The sequence below is a fragment of the Macrosteles quadrilineatus genome, unplaced genomic scaffold (genome assembly GCF_028750875.1).
Source record: "Macrosteles quadrilineatus isolate MER2022 unplaced genomic scaffold, UCM_ALF_1.0 Scaffold_6__1_contigs__length_79288215, whole genome shotgun sequence".
NCBI classification, from domain to species: Eukaryota; Metazoa; Arthropoda; class Insecta; order Hemiptera; family Cicadellidae; genus Macrosteles; species Macrosteles quadrilineatus.
The window spans coordinates 66,948,864-66,961,429 of NW_026542599.1; the positions used below are offsets into that span (position 1 = coordinate 66,948,864).

Consider the following 12,566-nt stretch of genomic DNA (forward strand, 5'->3'; position numbering starts at 1 on the left):
AGAAATTAAATACAGTTTGAATATAAAAGAGAAAAAAAACAACACAAACATGAGAACATAACCAAGAAAAGTAATTTATGTTAATAGAAAGTTTAGTTTTTAACAACCTTATTTATTAATATGTAAAACTCGAATTTGTTTTTATGTATTGAGTTATTTACGATAATTATCTTTGACAACAATTACAAATGTTAAATTGCTTGGAAAAATAAGTATTTGATTTTCCTAAAAATGCTTAATTTGAACGTAAATAATACAAAATATAGGTACATTGTTGACAGTTAACAATATTGAATAATGAATTAACCTTTTTCAATTTTAATGATACATTAAATAAGCTAGCTACATTATGATATGGTAAATATGATCAGATAATTTCATAAAATATGGAATCTCAATCTACACATACAAATACAGTTTCAACTATTTAGTTTTAGAATTGGTGAAACTTGGTTTTGTATATAAATTTGAGGTTATTTTTCATGATGCTGATGACACAAACAATTTTTAAATCCAAACAATTTATAGTAGTTTGCTTTTATTGTGTATCAGACAAAAATAACTTTTTACGTCCATATTGTTTGAAACAAAAACCAGACAAAACTAAACTAGTTCACAACCATGTCACAGTAAATATTATTATCGGGATGAAGAGCATTTGAAGCGGCTGTGACTTGGTTGCCGAGCTTGGCTTGTGGAAGGTCTTGTGGGTGGGGGCTGCTGGTGCGGGTGCTCCGGCCGGTACTTGTCCCACCGGAACGACAGGAACAACGGGAACAACCGGGACGTAAACTGGTTGTAACCCTGGTTGTGATGGCTGAGGTTGCACTCCTGAAAAATTGAGTTATTACCTAATTTTTTATCAAAGTAAAAATATTTGTATTGGATTATCACCTAATTTTTTGTTAAGTTGACATATATACCTGATGGCTTATGAAACATGGGTTTCCTGCTCTCACTTTCGTTTCTATAAAATTTTATACGGGATAAATAGTGTCAAGTAAATGTATCTTTTACACTTTGTGAGGCAAACTTTTGCTCCAGTACATACCAGTTTGGAAATTAGTAGTATAACATTGTTTCAATGAGAAATTTAAAGAGGGTTGTCTTAGAAAATAGTTATTTGTGCAACTAGTGAGAAAAGTGAACTCGAGTTGCACATTATACTTTTCCTACAGTTACCATAAAACAAATAAATTGGTGAAGAAACATAACCTATTTTTACACAGAAGTGAACTTTTAATATAACATTTAATGTGAAGTGACAAATACAACAGTACAACAGCTGACCAGCTGATTTACAGCCAGTGCTGCCAACGTATTTCGCGCGCATACGGCGTTGCCTGCATGTTACGCGCTCACGATTTCGTGCCTTCACGTTGAAAATCTGGAGTGAGACAAAGTAATTAGAGTGAGACAATGTTAACATTGTCTCACTGATGAGCGAATTGGCCACTTTGCTTTCTCAAATCAGTGAGAGAACATGTACATTGTTAGGTAACTGTAGGAAAATGTAACGTTCTTAATCAAAACACAAATTGGATTCCAACCGACTCGGGATTTTTCTAAGCTTTTTAGTAGAACTGAGTGGTTTTAAAGTTAACTTTTATTTGTAATATTAAATTTACAAAAACTGATTAAAAATGACAAATGATGTAAAATATATAATCCGAGTCTTGTGGTTATCTGAAGAACAATTCAAATCACTGAAGAGTGTCTAATTGGCTGGGGTTAAACTATTACCTTATTAAAATAAAAGCTTAAATATTTGTAGTTTTAAATATTGACAGCTACAAATGTGATCCTGATATAGAGTTTTCTTTCAATCTGTCAGAGAGATGGAATTATCCCATCTCATACAATAGAAATGCAAGTAAATGCAAGTAGCTTCAATATATGTACCTAAATATTTTGTAATAATAGAATTCAAGGTTTGATGGTTAAGAATTATTTAGTGACTTATTGTAATTGCCACAACTAGTACTGCAAAATCTTGAACCTTATAAAATGATTTCAAATTAACATGTTTTATGCAATGAGCGACTTAGGTTCATTTTGAATTAATAAATTCTTTACTAACCTGGCAGAGGGGGTGCACTTGGCGTATAGGTGGAGTCAAACAGCCAAAACTGGGCGCCTGCTACGGGCCCACACAGTCTCAAGTTGGGGTTCACGTTGCTGAACAGGGTACTGGAACAGGTTAAAACCAAAAGCGTGAGATTTGATAATAGTGGGTTAAAATAATTATCTAATAACCCAGAATTAGGGTTTGACAGTAGCTGACGAGTAGGCTACTCGGTAAAAATTATTACACGAGTAAGTGTGTTTTTATTATATTGCTCAAACCTTAGAGGTTAACTGCAAGAAAGGACCATGAGGTCAAGCTCGCCTCAATAAAGAAGAATTTTCATTTCAAGCCTTAAAGGTGTAACACAGTGTGCGAAAGTGTAGTAAGTGTACAAAATAATCTTGCTGATTGGACAGAAAACTTAACGAGGATAATTTGTATCTTGGACTTAATTGACCTACAGTTTTTCTTAAACTTTCGTAAACACGTTATTCAATATTTTAGTTTAAAAATGAGTATCTAATAAAAATGTTAAATTAATTGAGTTGAGATAAAAAACCCTACAAAATAAATAGTTGCTATCCTATGTGGCATATCTTTAAATTTTGAACTTCCTAAATTTCTAATATAAATTTATTGCTGTAATTTTATGTCACTTTATTTTATCAGACAATTTAATCAAGAAAGTGGTAAACGACACATAAAATGCATTACCTGAGTGAAAAGTTCTGAACTTGTTTGACCCAAAGCTCGCCAAAGTTTATTCGAAGTACGTTATGGTGTCGGAAAACCAAAATCTGGATCAGCGTTTTATGACTCACATATTTCATCAGCAGGGGTTGCTTGTAGTCTGAAAAATCCCAATTTATTCTTCAAAATTATGCAGCGAGGTAAAAATACAAGCAAACATGTAATCTCACCCAGATTTTCTCCATTATTAACTTTGTACTTTGATCGAGAAAAGTCAATTCTTAAGGGGTTTTTAGAGTGACAACAGTTTAGTTAACTCTCCATAGAAAACAATGAGTCAAGGAATTTATTGGCTTACAAAAAAGAAAAAAGTCATTTAATACTATTTTTCCTACAGTTACCTAACAATGTACATGTTCTCTAACTGATTTGAGAAAGCAAAGTGGCCAATTCGCTCATCAGTGAGACAATGTTAACATTGTCTCACTCTAATTACTTTGTCTCACTCCAGATTTGCAACGTGAAGGCACGAAATAGTGAGCGCGTAACATGCAGGCAACGTCGTATGCGTGCGAAGTACGTTGGCAGCACTGGCTGTAAATCAGCTGGTCAGCTGTTGTACTGTTGTATTTGTCACTTCACATTAAATGTTATATTAAAAGTTCACTTCTGTGTAAAAATAGGTTATGTTTGAAGAAACATAAGACCAATTTATTTGTTTTATGGTAACTGTAGGAAAAGTATAATGTGCAACTCGAGTTCAAAGTACAATTGCCTCACTCGAGAAACCATTCCTCACTCACCTACGGCTCGTGAGTAAGGATTTCTCTCGAGTGAGTCAATTGCTCACTTTTCTCACTAGTTGCACAAATAACTATTTCCTACAGTTACCTAAGAATGTACATGTTCTCTCACTGATTTGATGAAGCAAAGTGGCCAATTCGCTCATCAGTGAGACAATGTTAACATTGTCTCACTCTAATTACTTTGTCTCACTCCAGATTTGCAACGTGAAGGCACGAAATAGTGAGTGCGTAACATGCAGGCAACGTCTATGCGCGCGAAGTACGTTGGCAGCACTGGCTGTAAATCAGCTGGTCAGCTGTTGTACTGTTGTATTTGTCACTTCACATTAAATGTTATATTAAAAGTTCACTTCCGTGTAAAAATAGGTTATGTTTCTTCACCAATTTATTTGTTTTATGGTAACTGTAGGAAAAGTATAATGTGCAACTCGAGTTCAAAGTACAATTGCCTCACTCGAGAAACCATTCCTCACTCGCCTAAGGCTCGTGAGTAAGGATTTCTCTCGAGTGAGTCAATTGCTCACTTTTCTCACTAGTTGCACAAATAACTATTGTTTTAGTTTGGAGTTGTGAAACAGTTTGGCGTGTACATATAAGTCACAACACTTTAACTTTTTCTGGTTGTATAGCAAGGAAAATTACTAGTGAACTATCAACTATATTAACATAAATAAACGGTATCAGCAATCTTACACATACTTTCTCCCAGCTTGTCAACAACCTTTATCTTTTTATTGATACAGATGCTGTAAACATTTTTCCGATTAATGTAAAAGATAAATTATGAAAAATATTAAAAACTCACCCTCTATCACATCTTGTTTAGGAATCTTGTAAAAGTTTCTCAAAGAAGACTCCTGAAATAAAAGTTTTTTTATAGAAGATGGGTAAGATGCTAGTGTAGTTTTGTTTCTCTAAGATCTGCTATTTAATTTTAGTCAGGACCATTTTGGTTGGTACTTTTTTTGTCTTAGGACGCTAGGCACGAGCCCGTAATTGTTTTTCACATTACTTCAGGAGATACAACCTAGGGGTTGCGGCATTATCACTTCGATAAAATTCATTGGTGATTTGGTGGGATTTGAACCGAGGGCCTCAGGGACCGAAGTCCCCACTATACCACTCACTAGATTATCCCTCTCCCCGGCTAATGATACTAATTGTAATCAGTTTTGAATAGTGAATCCGCAACTTTGTGATTACTGGGAAAGTACCGACCATTCAGCTACCAAAAGAGCATGTGATATTTAAGTCATAATTTAACGTGTTTAGTTTGAAAAAAAAGAGTATAACACTTACCGTTACATTGGTCACCATCCACTGTAGATAGTTAGGTCCTCTACCTTCAGGTCCCAGGTCTATCATGACAACAGTGAACGCTTCAGTCTGAAACAGACAAAGGCTACAGCTGACCCATGTAGTTGGCATTTTCTAGTCATTATCCAATACTTAATACCCAACAGAACACAGGAAAATGATCGTAATCAAGATCTGAAACCTCCAACCTGACAGAAACCGACAAACTCTCCAGCCGATTCTCCCAACACAACCTTTCCAACATCTTGGGATACAGTATATGTCCATGAGCAAAACCCATACTATAATCTTGCAACAAAAGCATCAATTCAACAACAGTAGTTGGTGGTATACAGCTTCCTTATAAAGAGGGCTTTTAAAACCAGTTTTGCATAGATTTAGTGCAACTAAAGTGGGGAAAGGTCAAACTTCATGTGGACCTGAAACTCAAGCAATGATGTAGTGATGAGTGAACGAGTTGGCTTTACAAATTCTTTGGTTTAACACATTCGCTGCTGACAACTCCGATCGGAGTCATGCCCCGTACTGGCACAGCGTGCGTACGACTCCGGTCGGAGTAACGGTGCAGTGTTATACTGTACAAGTTGGTCTATTGTGACCTCCGCATTTATTGGGGATCAACTAAACGTGAGTACTACGACTGTCCGCAGTGTTATCCTGAAAATTAGACCAATTTGTATATACCAAGGCAAAAATGTGGTTCGGATTCCACTTTAAACTGCAAGTCCCTTAGTTACCATTAGCTGTATGAGCTTTTTTATTAACAGCTGTGTCTAAGGAATAAGTCGGCCTTAGTCACTAACAAGACTACAAGATCGCGCCACTCATCCTAGACTCATCTCCATTCATACTTGGCTTAAAATACCTACTTTGTATGGTCGCCATTTCATTGTAAAGTATTATTAAAGTATGTCAGCATGTTGTGCTGGTCCTATACTTCAATTTGGTATAGGTTGGTAGTAAAATTTTCCATAAAATCCCGTCTGGCAACGCCCGTTTTCAGGGATTTTCTCTCTTTGAGCCACATTACAAAGACTGGCTACGGATCCAGGCAGTGCTGTTATCTGTGAGTTTTTCAGTGAACTAAGTCCAATATGAGGATAACACAGCACCTTCACCACCGCTGTCAAGACTGAAATATTTTAATGCTATTGTGTTCGCTGATTCACTGGCGCGCCAAGGCTGAGTCGCTTTCCGACCGTACTGCCAAAGGGGTTCTCGCAGCGAACATGTTAAGCAGTGATTTATTTGATCATGTATTGGAACAAGGAAGAATACACTTTATACCTTATTCAAAAATAAAATTAGATATCTATAAATGTACAGAATTTTCTCCGTAACCATTAATATATAAATTTGAACGAATATCGCTTTTTACCTCTGGGGATGTCAAAATGAAAAAGTAAACATGTTCGCATTTGTCACCTACAGTAATAGCTTCTTCCCTATAGGGAATTTTGCTAAAAAGACTGGTATCTTAAGCACTAAAATGCTTGTGTTTTCAAAGACAAACTGATAAGTACATGCCAATTAATATCGGGATGGGCATGCACCAATAACTCTTCCCCACCACCGACGCTTTTCTCATTTTGTACACAGCCAACAATTAATGTCCAATAGGTTAATTTAATACCTCTAGTGTTAAGTGTGATTCTTAAGTCTTGTTGGGAGGCTTTCCACCATACACGCATTAACAAAATAATCAAAATCACGCCTAAACTTGATCACGATCAAATTAAAACTATTAAAAACCATTTTTTGGACTAACCTTGTTATTGGTGTCGATCTGTACCACGGGAGTGTGTAAGAACTCTGTGATGCTCACGCGACTGTTGCACTCTCGGGGAGTCAGAATCTGCTTGGCCAGATTCAGAGTGAGGTTACCGTAGACGCAAGCGTTGGGGACGATGGAATGTTGGAGGCAGGTGGGGCTCCAGTTGGGTATAGGAGCCACCACACTCGTCACCCATAGTGACAGTCCGAGAAGGATTAACATTGTGGCTGGAAAAATTGTGTTTTTACTTTATAAATTAATTGAGACATTAGGGGATCAGCAAGCAAATACATGAAAGCTATGGTGACAAATAGACCCCCAATGTTATCTTAGGGCACCGGACACACAGGGACAAATCCCTCCCTCACACACTCAGTTCCTGCACTGCATATTTTGTTCAGTTTAGGTCAATCAGTGGTAAAATATAGTGAAAACGAGGGGACATATGTGCCAAATGCGCATTTTAAATAAGGTTCAAAATTTGTTTCCAAGGCAAAACAAATTGTGCAATGCCCTTTAAGTATTTAAAGATTACGTTTGTTTAAGATGCTTATTATATTAATAAAATGATAAATTTACAATCAATTTGTTGATTTAAGATCCACTAACTACAACTTTTGAATCAGAATTGAAAATTTTTACTTTCCTAGTCGATCAAAACAACAAAATGTATTTAAAAATAAATACCTCAAAACACACTTTTAATTCAAGGTAAAAATATATTTACCACAAAATAAAAATGGAAACTCTTGTAACTGTAAAAAATATAAAGGCCAAACCTTATTTGTTTTTTAAGTTTCTAAAGTTTCAATTAAGAAAAGATAGAAAATTAAAGCTCAGTACCTGTTGCAGAAGGCATAAGCTTAGTCATTGATTGTGCAATATAGAAGTGCACAACCTTCTGAGTTAAACTAAAGACCCGCAGTAAATTAAACCTACAGTCTTGCGTCTTGCAGTGATTGGAAGGCTTTCAACAGTCGTTATTCAACCATAAAAACTAACCTGATTGTTGAAAGCTGGCCAATTATGTAAAATTTGTTTTTCTAAACCTCTCAGGGCCAGCAGAAACAATCAAATGTTTGTAGAACTATATCCATGTATAGATTCAAAGAGGTAATAATTTGTAGAACATGTTCCTGACTACTTAAAAAAAATTAATTTGGTTCTTTTTGAATTTAGATCTAGACTTTTGCACAATTTAATAAAAATCTCAAACTTTTGGAACACTTTTTTAAGTTTTTTTGGTGTAACGTAAATGTAATATGGTGTAATTTTTGGAATAGATTTTTTTTGTTATTTTTAAACTATCAAATGTTTGTTACATTTATTACTTTAAATGTGTGTGAGTGTATGGGTGTGGTCAGAGCTACAGAATTCACCTGTGGTTCCGTTTTGATGAAATTTGGTATGTGGGTAGTAACTCACAGTACATCCAAGAGTTTTTTGAATTTCAAAATTTTGATTTGTAATTAAGATTTTCCTATGAAAACCTATAAAATAACGGAAAAATCTGATTTCCACAAAAAAACAGCCCTAAAGATTTTGGTTTAAATGTAGTAAATATGTTTTTTGTCCTTTAACCCCTGGATAAAATGGTACATCCCCCAATGCTGTAAATTTTACAGTTCAAACGGTATTGCAAATTTTGTGATTTTCCCTTATAAAATTATATAATGCTTACCCATTATAATCTTTCTCCTTATATAATTAGTAGGATGTTAAATTTTAATACAGTATCAGGCTAATGGTAGAAAGTATATGTGTCAGTTTGGCTACACCATTTATTTTTTAGATTTATTTTAACTGATATGCTGAAAAATGTCAAATTTGTTACAAATCAACCAATCAAATTTTATCTTTGATCAAACCCTCTCCTCTTCTAAACATTAAACTAAATTTAGGACAACAGACTAAGAAGCTGGCGTTTGAAACGTTCCGTTTAAGTAAACAAGACTCACAAAACAAATAAATTTAAAAAAAATATTGTAGGAGCTGTTACTTCAGTCAAACTAAAGACGTACCATCAAAATTTAACTATTCTAAATACTCATACTTTTTACTATACACAACAAACTCAATAGACACACAACCACCAAACGGGAATCACACAGTGGTGTACAAAAGCAGATCACACAAAAGACTCTGAACTCCACCTATGTTAGATCAGCTGTAACAGTAATTTACTAACAGCTGTGTAAGAATGGCATAACATCACAAACAAGTACTGCACCGAGGCAATTAGATAGTCAAGTTTGAATCAAGTAATAAACGCTAACAAGATTACGGTAAAATGTTTATGGCTGTCGAGTTCCCAGTAGTGAAGGCTCTGAGAATATTGTGTTATATATTTCATTTTCTAAGCGTGGTAAAAACATTAGTATTTGTGGAATGTAACTGGAGCTCTAAGTAATTAAAGTTAGTAATATTTAATTGATTTGAAAGAAAGTGATTTAGATTGTGTATTTATTCTAAATTTATCTCCCAAGGTGCACATAATTTTGAAAGGTCGAGTTAGTATCAATATCAGAGTTAAAAAGACCATTTAAATATATAAAATGCTGTTGCATTGCAACACACACAAAAAAGTAAAGCGTTAAAACATAAAGTTTTTATGTAACCTGTTATTTTCAACATTAAAAATGTACTATGAATTTCAAAAATATATGTTAAAATATGGCCATTTTCACAAAGTTTTATTTTAATCTTAGTGCATTAAAATTGTAAATTTTATGATAAAAATGTTAACTTCATTATATTACTTTTCCATATAGATTCATTGCAAATGTATATACTGTAGCAAACAAAGTGAAATTGACCTGTGTAATTGACATTAAAACAAAATATTACAGCTGCATATTCAAACCATACAGTACAGTTAATTTTGCTTTGGATACATTAAATAGAACACATATCCTATTTCAAAATCAGAAGAACGTTTTCTGATATTGACTAAATATTCCTCTCTTTTCTTAAAGGAAAATTCTACGTGTGTGTTAAATGTTATAATCTTAAGTTGTTAAAACAAAACATAAATAGTCATCTTCTAAACACACTGTGGCCAGAAACATACCTTAAAAGATTCTTGAGTGGGTCCTTTAGGATGATACAGCTATTCAACGTTAATTTGTGTGATAAAGAACCATAAAATAATTATCATAACAGAAACATAAAAAAATCACATGAAATACTGTAATTCCCTCAAAACACTCACATTTCATATCTTAGCGTCTAAAACTAGATAGAGAACAAGAATATCTTAAACATTCTCTCTGAATGTGACTCAAGCATTTATCTTCCGACAGCTAAGCTTATTAACATCTCTCTGCGTTTGTTTGCTTAGTTAGAGCTTTTTGTTCGTCATCTGTGAAGACACAATAATGTTCATAGAACTTTTAACAGTATTGCAAATGAGGTTATATTTTAAATCTACTCAGTGCGTTGTAGAACAAAGTTTGTTCAGGTTTTACAATTTAATTAGTGGGAAATGTGATAATATATCAGGAATCTTGCACACAATCTATTTTACCGTATCTAATAAGTTTAGTTTTTTAAAGTTTCACAAACTTATGCACTAATCTCAAATCAGCAGCATTCATGCATCTATTTTTTTAATTTATAGGGCAGTCATAGTGGATTTGAGTTAAAACTTGTATCCATTAATAAATCAATTTTTTTAACAGTCAATAAAATTCCCTAAAATGGCTTGCGAGGTGTTTGCAGTATAAAATGTTTAAAAATTGTTACCATATAAAAATAAAAAAAGAATATTTACTAAGCTATTGTTATGTAATATTTTAAGAATATAATCAATATCTTATGTAGCCAACATTAAGTTGGGGGATTAACAATGATGATTTGATAAACTCGGTAATTCCTGACAGAATTGACCTAAAAATCAAACTCATGCTTTACATAGAGGTTACTAAAAGATGTAAATTAAACTTCATTAAAAAATCTGGAAAGACAAAACTTAGCCACATGCTTTTAATTTATAGCTGAAAAGTTTATTTTTGTTAAATTTTTTGCAATTAAAAGACAGAAAATCATGTAACTCGATAAAAATAGTTTTGAGTTATACTTTCAGAACAGCCTAATTCATTGAATTTAAATTTTTAAAGTATTTAGATGCAATTAAAGCATTATTTGAAGTGAGAATATTACTAGGTTGTAGTTTTGGAAAATAAGTTTTTGGTTTTCAATTGTGGAAATACTTATGCATCTATGTGTAAGTATATCTATGTATAAGTAAGTAAGTAAGTACATCTATGTATAAGTAAGTCTATGATTCAAGACTTACTTACTTGCAGATAGTTAGATAGTTACACTTTTATGCAATAGTAATACTGTATTCATTTCAATCTTAAGTAACTATCAACACTGTTGACTCCGTAAAATTAAGTTATAAAGTAAAATAATGATTTATGTACTGTAAAAAATCATTAAACTTCAGTAAACTTCTTGACTTCTCCACAAACTACTTTTAAAACTAACCACTATCGATAAAAAAATAATCCATCAAAATCACATAGCTTTCAGTCATTGAAGTTCTTAATTTGACGATTTTTCGTGACTATTTCAATTTCTAAAAGCAAGTAACAGCTTTGTATGTTATATAATATTGGGTCGGTTACTCTTCATCCTACAATATTGAAAAAATAGGCAAGACTAAATAAAAGTCAAATACTTACACTAACAAGATGATCAAAGCAATTAAAATGAGAGCAAAACAATGTCAAGGACGCATAGGACTCATCAGAACAGTTCATTGAAGATTCTGCAACAAACTGGTTCTTTTCTGTTTCTATCAGTGTCATCAGTCCCAGTCCACTGTTCCTTTCTACCAGTTGGACAGGGAATCCTGGTTTATCACTTCCTGAGTGACAAACCAGTTCCATTTTGGGACTGGTTGTCATGTTCCTAGTTCCTAGAAATAACCCCTTGGAGTTTCCTTGGTTTCATTGTTAACATGGATTATACTGATGAAGTGGAAGGTTTAATTTGTGTGATTGATTTTCATAGGATAAAAATGTGTATAGAATAAATTTTACCATAAATGTTGGCATTACAGTTTTGTTTAAAATGGAATTTTATGAAATTCAATAGCCACTTTTCATTACATGTACTTTGATGAAGTATTTTATTTTCTACATAATTTTATTTTATAAATTTGAGAATCAATGACGACACATAAAACTGTGTTGAAAAATTACAAAAGTTTATGTTCTAAAAATGTTGAGATTGTTAAATCAAATCTTTCAAACACAAATTCCTCTACATAGGTCTTGAGAATTAACATAGTTAACTATACTAAGTACGAAAATCTTTTTTACGCCACAATACATTATTTTGACGAACTTCCCACGCAAGGATTTAGTCCAGAAAACAGCTGTTTGCCGCCAGCTTATTCAAATGGGGTTTCATTGCGTACTACTGTGCTGCAATGAGTTTTGCCGGACACCAATCAGCTGATTATACTGTATTTAGGTGGCAGTGAGTGGTTATAAATGACTAGTGATTTTTATTCCTTTAGTTGGTGAAAATATATAAGGATTTGTACGGATTTAGTAGTATGGCGTAAACTATCGTACGTAACTCGTCCAAAATGTGTGTACCGGACTCGATGGTAATCCCGTACTCGACTTCGTCTCGCACGGGAACGACCACACTCGTCCGGTAAACACTTATTTTCAGGACTAGTAACGTAATATACTATTTTTAATTACAGAGCATTCTCTTTGTTGGGGAATAATCCAATGTACAACTATTATTAAGATGTATTAAGGAAACGTTTAGGATATGTATTATTGTATCGTAAGAAATTCTGTTTCAGATTGTCGGCTATTTTATAGTAGACTGGAGTTTACCTCCAAAATACCACTACTTTGGACGCTATTTTTTCTAACCTCAAATT

General features: G+C 33.5%; 1 protein-coding gene across 5 annotated transcripts; it reads right to left on the reverse strand.

The window, feature by feature from the left end:
- Window positions 1–249: 249 nt before the first annotated feature.
- Window positions 250–11,430, reverse strand: LOC128996953 (uncharacterized). 5 transcript variants are annotated; one of them, XM_054422502.1, is made up of 7 exons: window positions 7,499–7,572; window positions 6,650–6,882; window positions 4,864–4,950; window positions 4,370–4,421; window positions 2,783–2,918; window positions 2,081–2,190; window positions 250–831 (listed from the first exon to the last, which is right to left on the reverse strand). In XM_054422502.1, the coding sequence occupies exons 1-7, from the start codon at window positions 7,524–7,526 to the stop codon at window positions 614–616; spliced, it is 864 nt and encodes a 287-aa protein (XP_054278477.1). In that variant the 5' UTR covers window positions 7,527–7,572; the 3' UTR covers window positions 250–613. The 5 variants fall into 5 exon arrangements, with proteins under 5 accessions (XP_054278477.1, XP_054278481.1, XP_054278480.1 ...); XM_054422506.1 differs by lacking the exon at window positions 7,499–7,572 and adding an exon at window positions 11,344–11,430 and having other exon boundaries at window positions 251–831; XM_054422505.1 differs by lacking the exon at window positions 7,499–7,572 and adding an exon at window positions 7,658–7,760 and having other exon boundaries at window positions 251–831.
- Between the last annotated feature and the right edge of the window lie 1,136 nt (window positions 11,431–12,566).

What these genes read in the sequence shown, in the direction of transcription:
- LOC128996953 (XM_054422502.1), bottom strand. Translation starts at nt 7,526, where the DNA reads ATGACTAAGCTTATGCCTTCTGCAACAG. An exon ending in GGATGGTGACCAATGTAACG is followed by an intron (nt 4,422 to 4,863) that starts GTAAGTGTTATA and finishes CTTTTATTTCAG; the next exon opens with GAGTCTTCTTTGAGAAACTT. An exon ending in AAGTGCACCCCCTCTGCCAG is followed by an intron (nt 832 to 2,080) that starts GTTAGTAAAGAA and finishes TCAATTTTTCAG; the next exon opens with GAGTGCAACCTCAGCCATCA.